Below are 21,857 nucleotides of genomic sequence, written 5' to 3' on the forward strand. Positions count from 1 at the left end.
ATGATATATGAAATAAAAAGGCATGATATTGTAGCTATGAGTTGGATGCGCTTGCATATAGTGCAATCATAGATACCATTAATTTCATTCAATTTCATAGATCTGATTTATTTATGAAAAATTTGTGACCTCAAATAGTTTTGAAGTAAAATTTAAATTATGTATATTATCTTGCGCCTGCTTCGGAAATTAATTCTAAAAAATTTGCAATTCATATAAAATTTTCGTGAAAAATAAAATTATCACATAACCAAAAATATGAGTAAATAACATTTAACTTTATTTGAAAACATAGGAGAGAAATTGAATAGTTTACAAATTTGTTTATATCAACGTATAGATTAATTATCTTTTAACACATCAAAAATGCAAAATTTTGCAAAATTGCATTAGACCAAAATAAAATAAACTTCTGAAAAATGTTTCATAAAAAATGATACAAGATTGGTATCCAACTAAAGTATTTGAATTTATTAATGCATATTTTTTTTCAGGGAATTCTCAAAATTTATTTACATTGATATGATATGCATAATCAATATAATTTATCTTAATCTGGAAATTTGAAAATCCTTTCAAAATTCATTTCAATGCTGATAACCTTTTTAGCTTTTTCTGCTCATCCACAAAAGATCGAATTCCAAATTATAGTAAAAACATTCAACTCAGTCTGGAGCAAGCACCAGCTTTCCATAAAAATCCATCGGATTTATACTCAGTTGATATTTTTGACAACAAATTAATCGATTCTTCAATCCAAGACACAGTAATTCAAGCAGAGACAAGCAAGAGCTTTCAATATTTTACTTGTTCATTAACAATACGAAAGGCAATTTTTATAGATAATACTGCCCTCACCCAAAATCGATTTACTCATTATGGTGGAGCTGTATTTTTATCAGAATCCTTAACCACAATCTTTGAATCTACATTTATTTCGAACAAAGCATTAGTAGGTGGATCGATTGCTTCTATTCGCTCTTGTATATTAATAAACTCAGAAAAGCCATCCAATTTCAGTGACAACAGTGCTCAACATTATGGAGGAGCTATCTATTTCCAAGGTAAAGATTCATCAAAAGAAAAAGAAAACATTGGAGATGTAACACTTTTTATTTTTGGTTCTCAGTTTATACATAACCAAGCTGGACAGTTTGGTGGTGCAATTTCCATTTCTTTAGAGTCAGATACATATTTTGAAAATAATGTATATAAATTGAACGTTGCGGGCACCCAGGGAGGTGCTGTTGATATTTGCAATGCAAACGCCTCCTTCTTTAACTGCTTCTTTCTTAAGAACTCTGCAGGTTTACAACTTATCCCTTATACAGAAGGGAATAAACTTGTAAATTATCAAAATAACTTAAGAAATGGAATTATTGGTCATGGTTGCGCTGGAATTTCATTCATTTCTTCCGCTCAGCCGCATAATTTAATCACGCAAGAGTGTTGTTTCGCTTCTAGCCAAATGTTTAATGGATATGACGGGAAATTTCATGTAGATTCATCAAAAGTTGCAGGATTTGATATAATGATGCAAGGAGAAGTTAAATTTAACTCATATTCCACAAGATTTGTAAATTTCAACGGAAATAACTGGGTCCACATAGGAGATCCAACCCGATATACAGAACAAGTCTATGAAACACTCAATGGTGGTATAAATGGCTGTTCTGGAGAAGATCCAATAATCAGGCAAATTAATTTCAACAATGCCAGCCAAGTTAACGAGGGCCAAGATAGTACAACCTCACAAATTCTGTCGCCGACCGCTTATACTTATGTTGCAACGGCAATTACTAAACTTCCATTCCAAACGACTTCATCTTACGTCATTCAGAGTCCAAAGAACGACAAATTAGAAGTAAATTCTAAAACAAGGTCTATTGCCCCAACAGCCACTCCAACTCCGCTCAATACTCCGCACACCACTCCTCATTCAACAGCTCAAACCACTCCTACAGGGACAGTTCCGCCACAATCACCTGCAAGAACTCCATTTGCAACATTTTCGAAGCCAATACAGGGAGAAACACCAATTCCAACAGTAAATCCGATGTTAACTGAAACGATTTCTTCAACATTCTCATTGATAAGCACAAATTACATGTCTGTATCATATGCATCGGTTGAGACAATTGTTGGAACAACTCCAACAAGTATTTTGGTTAAAGCGATTACAAATTGTTTAACAACCCATGAAAACACCGTAACTTTTGCACAAAGCGAAACATACACGTACTCAGTAACTCAATACAGTAATGAAACCACTACAACTCTTATTTTCCCTGTCTATAAGTCCACATCAGGAGAAACGATCACAAACGTCGAAGTCCACACTTACTCGCAGGCATCAACATACTCCTTTGTCAGGGGAGGATTAATTTCAAAAATGTTATCAGAGTGGACAAAAACAAGTTCTGGATATTCCATTACAGTTACAGAACTATTGCCTAACAGCAATACTCAAACATTCCTAACATACCTCAGTTCACAAACATTGACATATAAAAAAGATAAATTCCTCAGTGAACTTTATAATAAAGTCAAAGAAAATCCATTAATTCCAGGTCCAATTATCCCAGTTGTTGATTTCTTTAGTAATATCGGCAAATACCTTAGTTCAATAAATGATAATGATTTCAATGAAATTGCACAGAAAAATAAGCCAGAGTTGACGATGGTCGATACATCAGTTTTAACTTACACGAGCACTGTTATTGAAAGAAAGATAACTGTTTCCACTTACACATCGATAACTAGTGGTAATTTCATTGTTTCTTTGATAGAAAAAATAGAAAAAGTTGCAGAAAATGGGTTTTCGTTAGTTCCAATTAGTGAAATACAAAAACCATTCACAGAAGTCATTTCCAAACTTAAACCCCCTGTTGATTTGTATAAAGAAGTTTCGACAGTTTCTTTAACAGAAACAGTCGTCAAAACATCAGGTCAAAGTTACTTTTCAGGATACATGTCATATGACACTGATACGTTTATTTTGGCTTATGTTCCTACAGAAACATTTTGTTCTTCATTTGTTTCTGGTGTTTATACTTATACTGCTTCAACAACCCTTACGCAGACTTATTCCTTTGTTTCTGAATCACAAGTAATTATTAGTTACATTCCAATTCAAACGGAATTTGAAACCAAAACGAATACTTTAACAGAAACAAAATATAGGGTGTCCAAAGGTGTGTTTAGCACAAACCTGAATACTGCGAATAGAAATAAACAAGTTACATATATATAAAGTTTATTTAAATATAATCACCATTGGATTCAATCACGCGTTCGCAGCGATCGATCCAGGCTTGAAATACACGCTTTAAATCATCATGAGAAAATTGCTCAAATTGCTCTCTTACAAAATTTTCAAGATCATCTGGACTCGCGAATTCGCGTCCTTCAGCTCTCTTTTTTAGCGTGCCGAATAAATAAAAGTCAGAGGGTGCAATATCAGGTGAATAAATTGGGTTTGGAACAACTTTGACATTGTTTTCCACCAAGTAATTCATTACCTTATGACTTTTGTGAACTCTTGAATTATCAAAATGAATTGCAAACTTTTGTTTTTGTTGTTTGGATTTCTCAAACTCATCAGAATTGATAATTTGAGTAAGAACATTGTCAATTAGATACTGAGCATTCATCGTATTAGGTTTTTGAAGAATATCAATTGCGATGATGTCATTCACGCCCCAAAAAACCGACAACATAATCATTGGTGTGTCAATTTTTTTCTTCGGGAATGTTTGCGGATTTTCATCCTTCGGGATCCACATGATTTTGGCTTCTGTTGCATATTGAAACCAAGACTCGTCCCCTGTTACTAAAAAGCGAAACTTCTTGGATTGATACGCACCCAATATAGAGAGGAGCTCTTTCGAAGATTGGACTCTAGATTTTTTTTGAACTGAATTAAGGTTGTGCGGAACCCAACGTGTATACGCTAGTTTGTAGTTCAAATAATTGTGCATATAATAACTGACTGTTGTACGTGGTATCTTTGTCATCTCCTCTATCCTTCTGAGTGATGCTCTTGGGTCTTCATCTAGCGCTTGAAGAATTGCTTTGATTTTTCTTTGATCCGGCGATTTTTTGTCAATTTTTATGATGGGCGCCTTTTTGTTCATGAAGTGATACATCCTAACATGATACGTTACAGTGGAATAGCTAGGAGCATCCATACCGAAGCATTTTACCGATGTCTCGTAGATTTTTTTACAGTCTTTGCATTTTTTTGCAAGAGCGAGGATGTTTTCTTTATGATTCATTAAAAAAATGAAAAAAATCCCGCCAAAATTTCCCGCGAAACCGCCTCTTGTCTCAAAATTCATTTTATATCCCGGCATGGCGCCAAAATACAACATACTCATCATATACATATATTCATATTTTTTATTATATATTTATAATCAGCATATATCTCCTTTAATAGTCTCATATAGAGCGCTGTGCTAAACGCACCTTTGGACACCCTATATAAAACAAAGTTATTCAATCCAATTTTGGAATTATCACCAACAGAATCAGAATATTACACAATAACAAAAACACAAGAAACATTTTCAGTGACAACGACCCAAATAAATGCACAAAATGTTCCGACCCAAATAACAATTTATTCTGAAATATACAACGGAACTTATACATTTACAAAAACAAAACTTTTGTTTGGAATAGAAACGATTACTTTCAAAGAAACTAATTATATTAATGGTGTAACACAAGTCAATACAACTATTTTCACTCAATCAACAACTGTTAGCTATATAACTCATATTACTGGAACAGATGTTGATACATTTGTCAAATCATCAACAACTGTTTCAAAATTGGTATTTAATAAGAAAGAATTGGAATTTAAGCTTCCGATTTTAACGAGTTTGCCAACAATTTTCGTTCCTTCTTTCAAGAATGACTTAATAGCAGAAATTAGCACATCCACATTAACAAGCACACAAACAGAAACAATTGCTCCAAAATTGACATCTTGGTATAGAACAAATCCCAACACTGTGACACAAATTTGGACTGAAAGTGATCTCTCTAAATCAACGTTTAACAGTGAAGGTAATTATACGTATATGAAAACAAAAACAGTGACACAAATTGTTACAAAAATAGAAAAAGAAACAGATTTGCAAACAGTTATTGAAACAAAAATTAACACTTCAACTGAAACCTACACTTCAACTACAATCAAAACAATTAATAATAACTTGTTTATGTCTAAGTCACAAAAAGAGGTTGATACTTCCACTGTTGCATATGGAAACACTCAAACATTTATTCCTACAACTACTGTTTATTCATCAACTGTTACAGAAGTGTATACTATGGTACAAGAGCCAAAATTAACAAACACTATTGTAAAAGTTCCAACTTCAACATTGAATGGATTGTTTTTGAAGAGAACTGACACTTACATTGTAAAAGAAACGGAAACAAAAGTAAACTCTTATCAGAAAACAACTCTTTACTTTGATTCTGAAACTTCAACAGTTATCTATAATTTACAAGATACCGAAACATATTATGTAAATGCAGGAAAAACAATTTCTTATTCTTATTCAATCGAAGAGAAGCCAAGTGCTGAAACAACAACAAAATCAACTGTTAATTCCGAAAACACTGATTTGATGACATTCACTAAATCAGAAACGAAAACATTTGATGAAACATTAACTGATGTTGTCAAATACCAACAGCAAAAAATGAATGTGTCTATATATACAATTATTACAACATCAAGTACAATTTATACAAGTACTTATACTTCGTTTAATAATTCATATGTTTACACATACACAAGCACTGATTTCTACACAGAAACAATTGTTGGACCTTCAGGAGAATATAATTCATATTCGGCAACAATCGAAAAAGAAATGGCAAGTACAGAATTTACAACTTATGTTTATACAAGTGTTTATGATAAAACTTATAGTTACTCAGAGACAAATGTCAAAGTTACCACAACAACAGGAGATGATCTAAAAACTACCACAATTATTTATCAGCCAACGCAAGCAAAATCAGGAGATGTGATTTCAAGTTTGACTTACACTCAGTCAGAAGTTTACACAAATTTGGGAAATTCTGTGACGTATACATTAACAGAAACAAAAACAATTACAACAAAAGTCATTGAAAAAGACACTTTCACGACATACGCAACTAAAACAGAGACAACAACAAGTTGGATCACAACAATGACAAATGAAAAAACTTATACAAAGAATAAAGTTTTCATTGAAAAAACAACAAGTTCTGCATCAACAACTTCTTCTTCTACGACCTCATCTGATGATATTTATACTATTTCTCAGATTGAAACACAAAAATCTACCTGGACATATACAAATGTGCAAACAATACAAAAGAATCCAACTTTGTTGATTCCTAAAACAGAAAACATTATTCACACAGTGAGTTACACAAATAAGTCAACTTTTACAAAGATTCCATTTGAAGGGGAAACATATACGTATACTGAAGTGAAGACTATAGTTACACAAAGTGTTCATTTCACAAGAGGAATTGCAAGTTTAACATTTACAGAAACAATAGTTGATTGGAGTAAAAACACATATACTATGGTTAATTATAACACAACGACAAATATAACGAAAGGAGAAAAAGTCATCACAAGTATCTCAACTGAAGTAGAAACAGCTCCTCAATCTAGTTCAACGCGTGTTAATTCAACAACAAAAACATACATTTCATTCACTGATAATACAAAAACATCAAAATGGACTTATCTCGAAACAGAAACGAGTCAATGGACTTTCATTAAAACAAATGACGTAGATCTTCCTGTTGCAACTTACACGAAGACTAAAACAAGCACATTGACATACACAGAAACAAAAGTAACAAGTGGATACACGTGGTGGGATGTTTTAAGTGAAACTTCAGGAGAAACAATTGTTACATCATTGGAAAATGTTAATACATTAGGATTCTCGGTTATTCCGCCACCTCCGCAAACACCGAAACCAACTGTAATCCCAAGAACTCCAACACCTCATCCAAGCCCCTCAAAGACTCCTACAATGCTTCCAACACCATCACTTGATCCTGGAAAGAGCTACAACTCAGTAGTTAGTATGGTTATGTTGGGTACGGCGGCACTGCGTTCCACCTTACTCAACATAACCTTAAATATTTACAAAGCCGCCACCCACTTCACTTCACTAACGAACTCACTAATGTAAAAAATAAACGTTCTCACTATCGTTCTCACTAACGACTTCACTAATGTTCTCATAAATTTTCCTCAATATCTTCATCATCAGTGTTAACCCTATTGTAGTCATACTTGAAGCCATAAACTTTCTCTAACTTCTTAACGTACAATTTACATAACTTACCTTCGTCATCGTATGGTTTAATGATATAACTATTTCTATCTTTATACACAGTCAATGAAAAGTCAACTGGTCTCGGATGTATTTGAAAGAACATGTTATGCTCAGGAAGGAAGAATAAATGTTTAAATGTATGTTTGTTATATGTTTTGATTTGTATGAGTTGCTTTTGTTCTGTCATTTATATAAAAATAAACTTAAAAATAAAATAAAAATAAACGTTGTCAGAGGTGAAAAAATAATGTTTATGTTAGAATGTTAGATCTAACACGTTTTCTAACACGTTTTCTAACCTTGTGAATTCATTACTTTATAACTCTCTTCCTTGGTTTCTTTTTAGTTGCTTTCTTCACGTCTGTCTCCAGCTTAACTGTCTTTCTTCTTCGTCCGTAATGATACCAGTTACTTCCACCAGTCAATGGGTCAAATGGTCTTTCGTAAGGGTTTCCATACATTCCATAGGGACCATACGGAAGAACTACTGGTGGAGAAGAAACATTTTCTTTAGTTCCATCGACTCTATTTAAATGCATTGTTTCACCTTTCATCTGGTCATTAAAGTCTTTTGCATGTTTTGCAAACTCATCGTCCTTTCCTAAAGCATTTTCTGACTCAGTCGCAACCAAATTGGATGCTTTATTTATGAGCCCTATTTTATTTAATCTTAACTTCTTTGCAACCCAGCCTCCAATCTTTCCTTTATTTGCATCTAATGTCTTCGAAACTCTTCCTCCACTCATTTTATTTACTGCGTCATAAGCCCCAAGTGCTTTTGCTCCAAATGCTAATGCTTTTGTTCCCATTGCGCCTAAAGCTGCCCAAGCTACCATTTACACCATATTAAAATCATCTCTCTTCAATATTATCTCATAAAAGTTCTCTTTACTGGAGAAAGTCAATGAAACATAAACATTCTCATTCATAAACTTCTTTCTTATCTCATCTATACGCTTCAAAATGTCTGAACAATTGCTAACATCTTCTACAACAGTTATTTCATCATGAATGACCTTCAAGAACAAGCTCATTTAATATGCTATTAAAATCATCTCAATAATGAGTCCATCCTTTCCATCTTTAGGTAGCACAACATCTTTCATTGAAGAAGGTTCGACAAGTCTTATGTTAAACTTACTGACAAAGTTTGTTATACTATAATGCTTCGGTGGCGAATACATATAGTTTGAAAGACATAATATAGATTCTTCAGCAAATTCACTTATACTGGATTTTATAACAATGTTCTCACGAGACCAAATACCACCAATTGACAATCTTGTAAGCAATCCTGCTGAACCTTCTACTGTAAACGTCGATGGTAACATTCCACGAAGGTCATCTATTGACATCGTTGAGTCACTGAATTTAAATATTTTCTTAAAGCAATCGTCATTATCTAACCATGCAATAGCTTTGAAGTTTTCATTCGAATATACATCTGCTTCATTAAATGTAAAACCTGACTTCTTTGCAGAGACGACTTTAAAATCTATTGCATTTGTTTCAAAATTATACGCTATGGTAACTTCTGAAGGTAATGGATGTCCTTCCGCAGTCAGTTGTTCTCTCACTACCGTTTGAAGCTTTGTGTTAAAAACTTTCATGTCATCTCCTGTGTCTAGGTTCACATACACAGCAATAGGAAAACTATCTTGCTTCTTTGTCTCATCATTATATCTCAAAACATTAAAGTTCTTCAATAATATTGTCCTTCCTGCTGGAATACTTCTAACTTGTCTTATTTCAATAGCTTTCTCACCTCCTACATACTCTACCCAGTGTCTTGGATATTCATAAGTATACTGACTTTCTTGAATTTTGGTTGGTTTTCATCATAACGTGTTCATAGTATATCTTTATACTCTTGTCAGTTAGACTCGGTGCTATGTTCTGAATATTTCTGACTTGCATTTTTAATGGAGATAAAATGAAGCATTTAATACATGACGTAGATGAAGACATGAATGAAACTACAGACAAACTTAACTCTTCTCTTATTCTTCCTTTCAGTAAGGACTATGAGTTCTGTTCAAATGGTGTTTATTTCTATTGTGGAAAGATGGGGTCAGGTAAGACATTTAACCTCATTCGTCATATACTCATAACAGAGCGTTTAGGTCAAGATTCATATTATGACCAAATCATTATATCAGCAACTTCAGACTCTATGGACTCAACAGCGAAAACATTTATGTCAAAAGTTCAAGCCTCTGTCGTTAAAGTTCCAGATAGCGAACTCATTGAATTTCTTCAACGTTATATTCGACGTAAGAGGAAATATTATGCCATCGTTGAATTTATACAGTCAGGAATGCAAAAGACTTCTGAGGAGATGGAAAGAATTATTGACAAACACCACTTACGTCAATACTCAGGAGTTTACGATATGAAACGACTGACAAACTACATTCTATCAAAACTTTCAAAATACCCTTCAAAAAGTATCCTTCAAACACTCTGCTCGTTTGTGACGACTTCGCCGGAAAAGGTTTAGTGTCAAAGCCTGACTCACCATTAGCTAACATCATTACTAAAGTCAGACATTACCACTTAACTGTAGCAATACTTATGCAAACATGGAGGTTTTTAGCTTTAAACATAAAACGTCTCATAACTGACTTCGTTATCTTTCAAGGTTTCTCACGTTATGATATTGAACTCATTTGGAAACAGTCAGGTATAACATTACCTTTTGAAGAAATTTGGGAAGCATATAAGTCTCTCATCTCTCCTCGTTCATACCTTGAGATTCATATCATGACTAATACCATTAAAGTCAAAAATATTCCATGGGAACGACCAACATTGTTTTAAAGTTTAACCTTCAATTGACTGATGGTAAACAAATTCCATGCATCTCTGTCGCCATTTCTGTTAATATTTTGCTGTCATTCATATCATCCACTTCCCCATCCGTTAGCTTTTGAGGATATGTGTTAGAATAGCTGTTCTTAAATGAAGGCTTTTCACCTTTGAGAGCATAAACTCTATAACTTTCTGCATACTTTATGTTTGAACCTCCTGAGCCATCATTGACATAAATTTTTATAGGCTTCCACCCTTTGTTCATATTCCTGCTTCTTCCCTTAGCTCTTTTGTTCAGTAGTTCTACATCTTTATACACAGCTCCTGTCTCAGTGAATTCAACAATATTTTCATTCGTTAGCTTTACATTCAAACCCTTGTCGAGTATATTGTTCATTTCATACATATAAAAGGTTTTTATTCTATATGAAATGAGAAGCAAATCCATCTTAGCTGGTGCCGTTAATGTTCCAATTGAACCAACATCAAATGTTGACTCACGAACGACAAACAATATTGTCATAAAGAACTATAGTTCAGAGTGTTTGAAAGAAAAAGAACCAGAACTTAAGTCGGTGAATTTAAACTCAGCTTCAAACGCTAACGCTACATCAGATGTTAAGTTAGAGTATCCACCACTGGACCAAATTCTTTCAAGAGAAGCCAACGACAACCCTTACACAAATGTTCAAACAAATCCTTCAGATAACGTAGACCATTACCTTCTTCAGTTATACCAAACAATTTTACTCAAAGACGATAAGAAGCTTTTGACAAATCTTATAAGCAAGAACCAAATAATTCTAACAAAGGAGGACCTTGAAAATGTTATCTCACGAATAACAGGGAAACAATGTGTCATTGACTATCTCGACCCTGAAATCGAATGCTGTGGTCAAACTCCACTATTCATGAAAATAGGTAACATCCGCATCATTGAAACACCAGGAACTACAGGAGTTGAGTTTAAGTATAAATATTCGAACGAGTATACAAAACTATCTACTTACTATAAGCTTTGCTTGAAATATGTTTTAGTAAATTAAAGCAGTCAGGAGGCTCTTTGAGCCCATCTTGGCGCTTTGCGCCGTCAGTCAAAAAAAATTCAAGTTAGCAATTTGTAATATCTATCCAAAAACTTCTTCAACAGTATCGAACTCATCTTCATAATGCAAACCTAATCTTATTGACTTGGTGCAGTTTTCACTAACACAATATAGCGCTTTGCGCTCGGCGCCTTTGACGCCTTTTTCTGTTCTCTTGACTGACATAACTAATTCATTTGTTTCATCAAACAGCAACAACCAAAGTTCATGACCTAATACATAACATTCATACTTTATATTTTTAGCTCTGAGTTCTCTTGTAAGCTGTTGCATTTAATATTTTCTAAAAAGTCAACTTCAACAGTCATTCGCACTGGTGCCTTCAGTTCTACAGGCTCTCCTTGAAAGTCAACAAGTCTGAATTGCATGTCTTTCAAATTATGAGGACTAATGCGAACCCATTTACCTAAATGAGTTGCTATGACAGGAACGTTTGGAATGAACATTGAATTGACTGCATAACAGAAGGATTTATATTCTACTGAACCTTTACTATTAACTCCTGAAATACCTGTGACATTAGCTATTTTTGACTCAACGTACAAACAATTACCATAACATACGTATGGAACAGATTTCATCTCAATCGTTTTGTCAACACTTTTCAAAGGAAATGTCATATGGTATGCTCCCAGAAGAAGTTGTACTCTATGACTCATTCGTGTTATCTTAAACTCTTTCTTGCTACTGAACTTCAATGTTCCCTCAGAAGAGAGTTCGACATCTATGTTGTCAATAGTTTCTTCATTTATGAGAGTATCTATGACTCCAGCAATTTTATCTATTCTATACTCTGCTCTGTTAGGAAATGTTATAAAACTTCTTTTGTCATCTATTTCAAACTCCATGAAATCTGTTTCATCTGTTATGACAAAAGTTGCGATAGTATTGAAGTCAACAACTCTGAAAGCAAGTGCTTCATTCTGTAGACCTAAGTTTGTTTGAAGCTTTACTGTCCCGTATTCGTTTGGGTCTGTACTTTGCAAATAGAACAACATTTTATTCTCATTAAAACATGACTATTGCTGCATATGCGTATGAAACAAATGAAGCAAGAAGAGCACATGAACTAGTAAACGAAAACTCAACTTTAACCATTGAAGGCAATGATTTAGTCATTGACGATGGAAAAACTAAAAAAGTCATTGATTTCGATACTTTTAACACTTATGACCCATTCATTACAATAAGTAAAGTTCCCATCATAAATGATGGAACGGTGCAATATATAAATTCTACAGTAGATGCCTCATTAGTGAAAGTATTAAATGTTCTCATTGAATTGTTAAAGAGCTTTCGATTTGACGACAACATTAAATGCCTAAAGAATTTAGTCATGAATGAGAAACAAATTCTCGGCGTTGCTGGTAGCAGTAATGATGTACACCTTATGACATTAGAATATTATAACGAACATAAAGATGAACTGAAAGGAGAGAAGGGTGACACCGGACCTCAAGGACCACAAGGAATACAAGGAATACAAGGAATACAAGGAATACAAGGACCTCAAGGCGAAAACGGTTTGGATGGAAAGGATGGAAAGGATGGAAAAACTGCTAAATCATGGATATGGGACCTTATAAATACTGGTTTAACAGCTGCTTCATATGGAGTTCTTCAATACCAAATCGGAAAGATATGGGCGGTACTTGGTGAAGAAGTTTTAAATGACGTTTAAAAATGCTTTGAACTTCATTTCAAATGGTTCGGATACTATTAAAACTTTATCTGGTTGGATGCAAGAAACAAGGAGTCAAATAGATACTGTAAGACGTATAGCAAACAATGCACGTACGGGATTGGATACTTTACGACAAGCACAAAATACACTAAAGGAAGCAAATGATATTCTTGGCTCAGTATCAGACATGCATGAAGATTGGCTTAAAGGTATTGACAAATCTTTAAAAAATCACAGTCAGTCTATTGCTGACTACAAGAAAAGTATAGATTTTTTACATAGTGCTATGGACGTACATGATGGAAGCATAAGGAACTTACTTAATGCTAACAATAACTTACCAGGAACTATTAAAGCATTTATAAAGTCCTTTGTAAAACCTGGTGCTCTAACATTTAGGTCTTTGAGAGCAAGAGCATTGAAGTCAAGAGATGCAGAAACTCCAACAGAACCTACAGAAGGAACTGAAACAACAGAAACTCCAGAAGAACCATCAAAACCAACAGCTAATGAAATATTGTTCGAATATTTTCCAAGGTACTCTGTTCTCATTGCATACATTCAAGAAATACTTAAGAAAGCAGACTTGACTTTAGGAGATGATGAAAGTTCTGTATATCTTTCGTTCCAGTTTCAAATAGCAGAACTTTTGAGACAGATATGTTAATGTATGACAACATATCTGATTTCACAAGATATGATGACGACCATGACCCCGAACACGGTGAAGAAGAAGTTTTACAAACATCCATTAAGACAGGAAAGGTTTTAACTCAAAGTCTCATTATTGACACTAAAGATGGCGAAGTGGACGTTCTTCAAGAGCTGAAGAAAAATACTTCTTCGGGAGGTGGTGGTAGGCATGAACTTGAAATAAATGAGATAGAAAGAGAAATTAGCCGAAAAAGCAGATAAAGAACATAAACACAACATCTCCGATATAAATGAACTTCAAGCTACATTAAATAGTAAAGCGGACACAAGAACCATGTTTCATTATATAACTTCAGACGAACAGATTATAACGGACTACCATGGATATTTAACACGAAGTGATGAAGCGAGACAAAAAATGTTAATGAAAGAAGATATAAATACATTCGTGCTAAAGGTTTATGACATAAGCTGTACTGTACAGTATGATGTAGCTAAAGCACCAGAAGCATTTGGTTATACCGGTGAAATTTATGCCTCTACTTTCAATGTTAACGAGTGTATTAGTTGAACCAAGATTTACTTTGAGAGTTAAGTCAAAAATAACGTTTGAAGATGCTATTAAAAGTAAAGCTGACAAAGTTGAACTCGAAGCAATGAACAAAGTTTTGAAATCTCATAAACACAACATCTCCGATATAAATGAACTTCAAGCTACATTAGACAGTAAAGCTGACAAGAACCATACACATAAATCCTTCACTACTGTTAGAGCAGACGACATAATATTGAACTATACCCTTGGTTCAAGTGCACCTTTAGAGAATCCAAGTACAAGCGTAAAAGATACACTAAACTCCTTAAATAACAAATGTATGAATATCGAAGGTCATGTCAGAAACTTTGAAACACATGAACTACCAGCAATGTTAGACAGTAAAGCTGACAAGAACCATACACATACAAGTTTTACAACTGTTGCTATAGAAAGTATTGAAGGAACGGTTGAAGAAACTGGTGGGGATGCATTATATTGTAAACCTCCTAACTTTCCACAAGGTTTAACATCGGATGACGACATAACGACGATGAGAAACATTAGATGTAAAGATGTTTATGTCATGAAGGATGAACATAATATTAAATTCACTGCTCAAGATTTATATGACAAGAAGGCTGACAAAACAGAGCTTCAAACATTAAAGACTGAAATACTTCAAACATTATATCCTGCAGGCTCTATTTATACGTCAATGAACTCAATAAATCCAGCAACAGTTCTGGGTTTCGGTACGTGGGAGCAGATTGTAGATAAATTCTTATACTGTGCGAACTCTTCAAAGCAAACAGGTGGTTCGAAGAAAATTAAAGAAGCAAACCTTCCACCGCACACTCATACAGGAACTACAAACACAACAGGTAGTCATTCACATTCAATAACAAAAAGAGGTTATACAAATCTTGCAGCAGGTTCGGATAGACAGGGAATGCATAGATATGATATTTCAAGCGACCCAGTAGATTCAAGCGCAGGTATTTTCTGTGGAACCACAGGAAATCATTCACACACTTTCACAACAAATCCAACAGGCTCGGGTGCAGATTATATGCCACCATTTGTGACTATATTCGCATGGTACCGCGTTCAATGAACGCGCTTGACCCTAGAATAAAATCTTTAACTTTACATAAATGAGCTTGAAAGAAGTATTCGAACAACATCCATGGAGGTCATTTAAGAAGTTCAATGAAGCTGCCAAAGAGTTGGGATTTACTAACAGAGCTGAAGTGAAAAGGTTCTTTGACAAAAATGTTGTACATCAAACAAAAATAAACCCTTACGACTACTTTTTACCAATTTACTCCAACACTCCTGACGCATACCAATTTGACACTCTCATTCAAAGCAGAAAAGGAGGACATAAACCATTCCTCATCTTCATAAATGTTAACACTCGTAAAGCATATGCATATCCAATGAGGAATAAAGGAACTCGTGAAGTGTTAAGAGTTTTACAAAAGTTTGTAGCAGAACATAGCCCAAGTACTTTAACATCAGACCCAAGACAGTGCATACCTCAGCAATGAAATCACAGATTTTCTCATTAAGCATAACATAACTCACTACACTACTGAAGACCATAACCATAACATACTCGGCATCATAAACCGCTTCATAAGGACTCTCAGAGATTTAAACCAAGAGCGAGACTTTACCGAAGAAACAATGAAACATTTTCTCGAAGTATATAATTCCTCAACACATTCTACAACAGGACATACACCAAATTCAATGACACAACAACAAGAAGAAAAGTATATACAAAAGAAACGAAGCCAAACACAAAATATCAGAAATTCAACACAATTTACCCTCATTCCTGGTACAAAAAGTTCGTGTAGTTCTTGACGACAAACCGTTGACAAAGAAATTTTAAGGTTAAGTAGAAATTATTATATCGTAGACTCTACGGCAAGGTAATGGATATCTTATAAAAGCTGCTGACGACTCCATAGCGTTTTACCCTCGTCATAAATTAGTCGAAAGTAGTAATGGCAAACTTGCTGAAACCATTGACGAAGCAAAGCGAGGAGTGGTTATTGAAATACTTGGCTACAACACAAACGATGACACTTATAAAGTAAGATATGAAGGAGGCGTTGAAGATGTTATACCATCTAAGAACTTGAGAGAGTCGAAGCCAACACATCTGGGACCATTAGAGCGGGAGTACTGGAAAGATAAAAACATGCCAGAAAGAATAAGAAAGTTCTTCTAAACTTTTTCGTTGGATGTAAATCAGACATGAACGAGAACAGTCATGGAATTATTAATGTTTTCATAAATTTACACCAAAAATAATGTTTATGTTAGAATGTTAGATCTAACACGTTTTCTAACCACTTTTCTAACATGGTCTAAAACTCTCGAAAATCATGAATTTTTGACATTTCCTTATGAAAGAAAAATAACGCTAATTTTTTTCTAAGAAAAATTTTTATCTTGTATGTAAAGATATGATTTCAACAATCGGCACAACAACAATTCAAACTACAGCACCAAACTCGTTAGTCATGAATCCAACATCTATGTTAGTAGAGATGAAAAGCTTCATTCCTTCTTCATATACTTTTGAAACAAAAATCCAGAAGATAAAGCAAGAACTTTTAACAAGTAATTTAGACTGTACCGCACAGGATGAAGAAAATGAAGAATATCTTTATGACATGCAGGACATTATTGACCATTTACCCAAATTGCCTGAAATCCAACAACAAAAGCTCACTATTCATGAATTCGATGAAATAGAAGTGAAACCAACTGACTCAATAGAAATAAAGAAGTTCATACGTAAAGTAAATTATGAATTCCTTGGTTTTCATTGCAACCATAAAGTTATGGACAAAGATTGCGACATGGTTTATAAGAATGTTTCTGACATATATAAATCTGAAGAATTTAAGACCTACGATAACTTTGTTTCATTAGTTGCTGAATGTGTTTGGGAAATAAGAGATAAAGATAGAAGAGGCAAAGTATGGAACGAACAACTAAGACCCGCTATGTTTGAGTTAAAGAAAACCATTGACGCCTTAGTTGTTTTAGCAGGTCAAATTTCAATGTATAACGCAAAAATGAACCCGCAATGTTCAAAATGTAAGGCAGCGATGAGGAAATATAACTACTCCGTCAAAGAGATAGAACGTATGAGAAACGACTATGCTGACTTAAAGAAAGAAGTAGAGAAACCAGCAGAAGATAAAATGGACATGTTAGCATTTCTGAACAAAAATTATCCAACTGCTGACGATTTCCTTCTATCTGACGTCAAGAAGAAATATAAAGAAACCTTCGGCATTGTTAAAACATTCGATGTACTAAAAGAAGAAATAGAAGCTACAAAACTGTTTAAAGTCATGAACCATCGCAACATATACCATGTAAAACGCTTGTAAATAGTTATGTTAGAAAAGAGGTTAGAAAACGTGTTAGATCTAACATGCTAACATAAACATTATTTTTGCTGAATTCAGCACAAAATTCTGAGTAAAATGACATATGGCACGTGTCAAACCGTTGAGTTTTCACAAATTTTAAAAATTGCTGCGGAAAGTTCGTCAAAAAAGTGAAGGTTCCCGACGGTTTCAAACCGCCATACTTTACATGAAGATAGTTTACAATGTCAACTAAATATCATGTACGATAGAAACGGTTATGTAAAGTTTACATTTTGTAAAGTTTTGTCCTGATTCAAGACAAGTCTTGTATTTTTTCAGAACAAGTCTTGTATTTTTTCAGAACAAGTCTTGTATTTTTTCAGAACAAGTCTTGTATTTTTTCAAGACAAATCTTGTCCTGATTCAGAACAAGTCTTGCACTTTTTAGTCAGTTTTTCTTGTAAAGTTCTCAAATTTGAGAACAATTGTCCTGATTCAAGACAAGTCTTGTATTTTTTCAGAACAAGTCTTGTATTTTTTCAGAACAAGTCTTGTATTTTTTCAGAACAAGTCTTGTATTTTTTCAGGAAATCCTATCGTCCAACTTTACAAATGTCACTTTTCAACATGATTGCATTTTGGTCGGGGGACAACTTTCTCTCATTTTGTCACTTTTTCTATCGTCGTGTTTTGTCACTTTTCCCTCAGGGTGTGTGTCAGAAAATATCCAAAATCTTTATAGCCTCGTATCTCCTTCAATTCTTGACGGTTTGACATGTATGACACACCATTCAATTCAGAATTATGTGCTGAATCTTATGACCTTCATTTGTTCGTGACTTCTTTTCACATATGTAACCCTGAATTTTTAACATTTCTTTAACACAGAAAAATAAAGTTAGTTTTATTTTTATTTATTTTTTTATTTTGTATGTAAAGACAGTAATGACAACATTAGAGAACACAACAACTGCTATCGTTCATGAAGCCATAAATGAAGAATACGAATACATACAGTATAACAAACAGTTACGTCTCATTCGTTCAGTCAAAGATGACATGTACCAAATGCAAAGTATAATGAATGCTCTTCAGTCTACAAAGCAAGCATATCATTGGTTTGAAAACCAACAGACAAAAGAACTTTTAGAAGAATTTCCTCATATGATTGCTTCCCTCGGAAAACCGAGAGAAGAGATTCCGTACGAAAATCGCAAGAATTTGGCTCCTGGTTTGAAAGGTTATTATGTTCATAGACTTTTAGTAAACGCTGTAGCAATGTGGGCTTCACCTCGTTATGCTTGTTATATTTTCATGATGTTAGATGAACTATATAAAGCAGAACGTGGAGAGATGGAAAAGAAACTTCAAGCAAAAGATGAAGTCATTGAATCCAAAGACAAAAGCATACAGAAAAGAATACCGCGTTCAGTACCAAAAGGAAAGGAAAAGAGTTATAAGTATATGATTTATACTGAAGAGTTGGAGAATGAAGAAGACAGAGATATGGTTATGTTGCATTTAGTCAGAAGAAACAACAAAAGCTTTTACGACCTTGCTAAAATATATAAATCTGACAGAAACTGGTTCTATCGTGAAAACTTACCGATTTCAATGACACCGAATGAGCAAATAAAGGAAATTGTCAAAAATACTCTTCCTCAAACACACTATGACATCAAAGGTTGCACAATACTTACCTTCAAAGAAGACTTACCATTACTGAAGGAAAAAATAACAGAATATTTCGATAACTTCAAAGAGGAAGAATGAAGTCACGACAACATTAACGAAGAAGTCACGACAACATTAACGAAGAGAGAATGAGGTGAAAAAACAGGTGAAATCTCACCTCTTCACCAAAAATATATTTTGCTTAAATGACGTCAGGTCAATTTCTTCAACCATTTCACTTCCTTCGTCAATGTCAATAGAAGCTTCTTCAACCTTTGGTAAGAATTTCTGTATAACATCTTTGTTCGTTATTGTCTTCAGAGATGAAGGATAATATTTCACATTTGTTTCACCTTTCTTATATTCTTTCTGCTGCGATAAATCTAAAACAATACTGAAGAAGTCAATATTAGAGTTCTTTATGACAGTATAATGGGTATCTTTGACATTCACGAAGAAACTCTTTTGTTTCAAAACTACTGCTAACTCTTGTGAAGTATAACGTTTGCGGTCAATGACGATAGCTAATGGTCTGACATACTGACCAAACTTAGATTCTTTCACAAACTTCTTGTTAAAGATAACATTAACATTTGAAGCATTATTGAACTCATTCTTGATGGCAGTAGCGAGAGCATTGTATGAAAAGAACTTGCAATCTTGCATGTGTTTCATTAAAATAAAAATATTAAATTATTTTGAAAAATAACTTAAAAAAATCTAAGTTTATTTTTTCAAAAAATATTTTTTTTATTTCCTACTAAAGATGTATCGGAAGTTGTCTAAGTTAGAACACTCGGAAATAAAACAACTTCTTACAGAAGCTAATATAGATGTTGCAAAACATTACGCAACAAACAAAAAAGCACTCGCTGACATCCTCAATGACTATAATGGTGCAATAAGTTATGATAGAATTCATGAGTTCATAAAGCCGCAACGCGGCGAGGACGAAGTCCATGCAAGAGCATTTCCTTTAAATGACGTTGCTATTGACTTATATCATAGACGTTCAGTACCTCATGAAGTAAGAAGAGAAATGTTTGACATAACAAATGCAAACGTTGGTCATACTCGTAAAGCTCTTTCGCATGATGTTCGTCAAGAGATGTTTGAACTTACGAACTCAAACGTTGGTGAAACACGAAAGAGAGACGACACACTGAAACAACAGAGAAGAGAGATGTTTAAAAGTGCTATAGAACAAGTTCGCAAAGCTAACGATGTCATTCGTTCCATTGACGACAAACCAAAAGAAGGTGAGAGATGGTTAAAAAAGATGAAGAGAATAGGAAGAGAAATGTGAAGTCAGGCAATAGACTCATTGACTTTAACATCGAAGCTTTAGATGAACCAAACAGAGACTATTTACACAAACATTTCGGTAAGGTTTTCATGAGACTCTTAGAGAAAATTAAAATAAACTCCCAACAGAGATGGATGGTATGTTATAAACTTGGTGGAAAGTATGAATGTTCTACGTTAAACCTCAATAATATTGGAACATTACACATCAGCTCTTGAAGGAGAACTTATATCAGAGATAGAAGCAAATGCTGCAGGTATTGTTGAAATGCACTATGACTTCTTCTTGACAAACATAAAGAATCTTACTGAAATAAAGATGTATGATTTAACAGAATATGAAGGCTTAACGATGTCAGATTAAAGAAAGGCAAACCAAAAAGAGACCATATAGAGATGAAAGCACACTGACAAATGACCAGAAAGCCATTTTGGAAGCTCTTAAGCAAACAGGAAACCCAGCACTTATAGAAAGCTTTTGGAAAGATAATGGTGAAAAGAAGTTTTATAAGAAGAGAAGTCAGTTATGGAAGTATCTTTGCACATTACCTATAAATCTTGAACGCTAAAATCTTCAATGATGAACAAAAGAACTGCAATACTTATGACAGAGGACAATTGTTTCGTTTATGCTTGCATTCAGGCTGGAGTAAATGAAGAAACTATTGACCACATGAGAGAAGTATTCGTGTTAGAGACTTTCCTCAAAGTAAAGTACAAGAAATTTCTGACGCAACAGGTATAGCATTTAATGTTACCATTGGTTATTTCAATGACTCAAGACATAATGAAATAAAGAGATACATACCAAAAGAATGTGAAACTGTTCGAACTATTGACTTACTTCTTGTTGAAGACCACTACATGCTAAATGAAAGATTACCAATGACAACATATTTCATTCGCAACTATAAAGAAATTCTCAAAGCTTGTGGTGGATGAACATTGAGAAACAGATGAAGATTTATACAAAGAGAGAAGATAAATATGTAGTTCGTTATGATAGAACAACACCGTTATGGGATGTTATGAAAACATTGTGGTGCAAATATTTCGAACCTATTTCTTATGGAGAACTTTTCACATATACGACTGACTTATATAAAAGAACCTTGCACCATTTAAAGATTTGACATATGCTCCAAAGTATTGTGTACAACTGAGAAGAAAGCAGAGTCAAAAGAAGTAAATAAAGCTAATGTAAATTCATACCTGAGCACGTTTTCTTTGCTGACTTTGAGTGTAGTACGGATGGCTTTCATAAAGCTTTTAACATCTGTTTATGAGTGAATGATGGTCAGTGAGTGAAAG

At 34.0% G+C, this 21,857-nt stretch overlaps 10 protein-coding genes and 2 pseudogenes across 12 annotated transcripts, besides 5 other annotated features; 8 read left to right on the forward strand and 4 right to left on the reverse strand.

The window, feature by feature from the left end:
* Positions 1–3,180: 3,180 nt before the first annotated feature.
* Positions 3,181–3,208: a terminal%2Cinverted (terminal inverted repeat of Mariner transposon ID:TVAGG3_0193670).
* Positions 3,181–4,484: a mobile genetic element.
* TVAGG3_0193680 (Mariner transposase) lies at positions 3,261–4,388 on the reverse strand (the record flags this gene model as incomplete). The annotated part of the gene is made up of 1 exon (XM_051226068.1): positions 3,261–4,388. The coding sequence occupies one exon, from the start codon at positions 4,386–4,388 to the stop codon at positions 3,261–3,263; it is 1,128 nt and encodes a 375-aa protein (XP_051111054.1).
* Positions 4,457–4,484: a terminal%2Cinverted (terminal inverted repeat of Mariner transposon ID:TVAGG3_0193670).
* Positions 4,485–5,090: 606 nt separating this feature from the next.
* Positions 5,091–6,388, forward strand: TVAGG3_0193690 (uncharacterized protein; the record flags this gene model as incomplete). Its single annotated transcript, XM_001314845.2, has 1 exon — positions 5,091–6,388. A coding segment is annotated over one exon (1,298 nt), but the record flags the coding sequence as incomplete, so codon positions are not given.
* Positions 6,389–7,160: 772 nt separating this feature from the next.
* Positions 7,161–7,606: a terminal%2Cinverted (terminal inverted repeat of Maverick-1C transposon ID:TVAGG3_0193700).
* Positions 7,161–21,261: a mobile genetic element.
* Positions 7,685–8,209, reverse strand: TVAGG3_0193710 (protein of unknown function, DUF4107 family; the record flags this gene model as incomplete). The annotated part of the gene is made up of 1 exon (XM_051226069.1): positions 7,685–8,209. One exon carries the CDS (start codon positions 8,207–8,209, stop codon positions 7,685–7,687), a length of 525 nt encoding a protein of 174 aa, XP_051111055.1.
* On the forward strand, positions 9,340–10,193 carry TVAGG3_0193720 (annotated as a pseudogene). The gene has a single exon. A coding segment is annotated over exon 1 (854 nt).
* On the forward strand, positions 10,595–10,989 carry TVAGG3_0193730 (uncharacterized protein; the record flags this gene model as incomplete). Its single annotated transcript, XM_051226070.1, has 1 exon — positions 10,595–10,989. A coding segment is annotated over one exon (395 nt), but the record flags the coding sequence as incomplete, so codon positions are not given.
* Positions 11,524–12,138, reverse strand: TVAGG3_0193740 (uncharacterized protein; the record flags this gene model as incomplete). Its single annotated transcript, XM_051226071.1, has 1 exon — positions 11,524–12,138. One exon carries the CDS (start codon positions 12,136–12,138, stop codon positions 11,524–11,526), a length of 615 nt encoding a protein of 204 aa, XP_051111057.1.
* On the forward strand, positions 12,306–12,928 carry TVAGG3_0193750 (organellar and viral DNA polymerase type B; the record flags this gene model as incomplete). Its single annotated transcript, XM_051226072.1, has 1 exon — positions 12,306–12,928. A coding segment is annotated over one exon (623 nt), but the record flags the coding sequence as incomplete, so codon positions are not given.
* On the forward strand, positions 14,504–15,280 carry TVAGG3_0193760 (phage tail repeat-like family; the record flags this gene model as incomplete). The annotated part of the gene is made up of 1 exon (XM_051226073.1): positions 14,504–15,280. The coding sequence occupies one exon, from the start codon at positions 14,504–14,506 to the stop codon at positions 15,278–15,280; it is 777 nt and encodes a 258-aa protein (XP_051111059.1).
* On the forward strand, positions 15,856–16,408 carry TVAGG3_0193770 (annotated as a pseudogene). Its single transcript has one exon. A coding segment is annotated over exon 1 (553 nt).
* Positions 16,647–17,456, forward strand: TVAGG3_0193780 (organellar and viral DNA polymerase type B; the record flags this gene model as incomplete). The annotated part of the gene is made up of 1 exon (XM_051226074.1): positions 16,647–17,456. A coding segment is annotated over one exon (810 nt), but the record flags the coding sequence as incomplete, so codon positions are not given.
* TVAGG3_0193790 (KilA, N-terminal/APSES-type HTH, DNA-binding family) lies at positions 18,513–19,153 on the forward strand (the record flags this gene model as incomplete). Its single annotated transcript, XM_051226075.1, has 1 exon — positions 18,513–19,153. A coding segment is annotated over one exon (641 nt), but the record flags the coding sequence as incomplete, so codon positions are not given.
* TVAGG3_0193800 (uncharacterized protein) lies at positions 19,444–19,916 on the reverse strand (the record flags this gene model as incomplete). The annotated part of the gene is made up of 1 exon (XM_051226076.1): positions 19,444–19,916. A coding segment is annotated over one exon (473 nt), but the record flags the coding sequence as incomplete, so codon positions are not given.
* Positions 21,262–21,857: the final 596 nt, after the last annotated feature.

The sequence above is a fragment of the Trichomonas vaginalis genome, chromosome IV, assembly GCF_026262505.1.
Source record: "Trichomonas vaginalis G3 chromosome IV, whole genome shotgun sequence".
Lineage (NCBI taxonomy): Eukaryota > Parabasalia > Trichomonadida > Trichomonadidae > Trichomonas > Trichomonas vaginalis.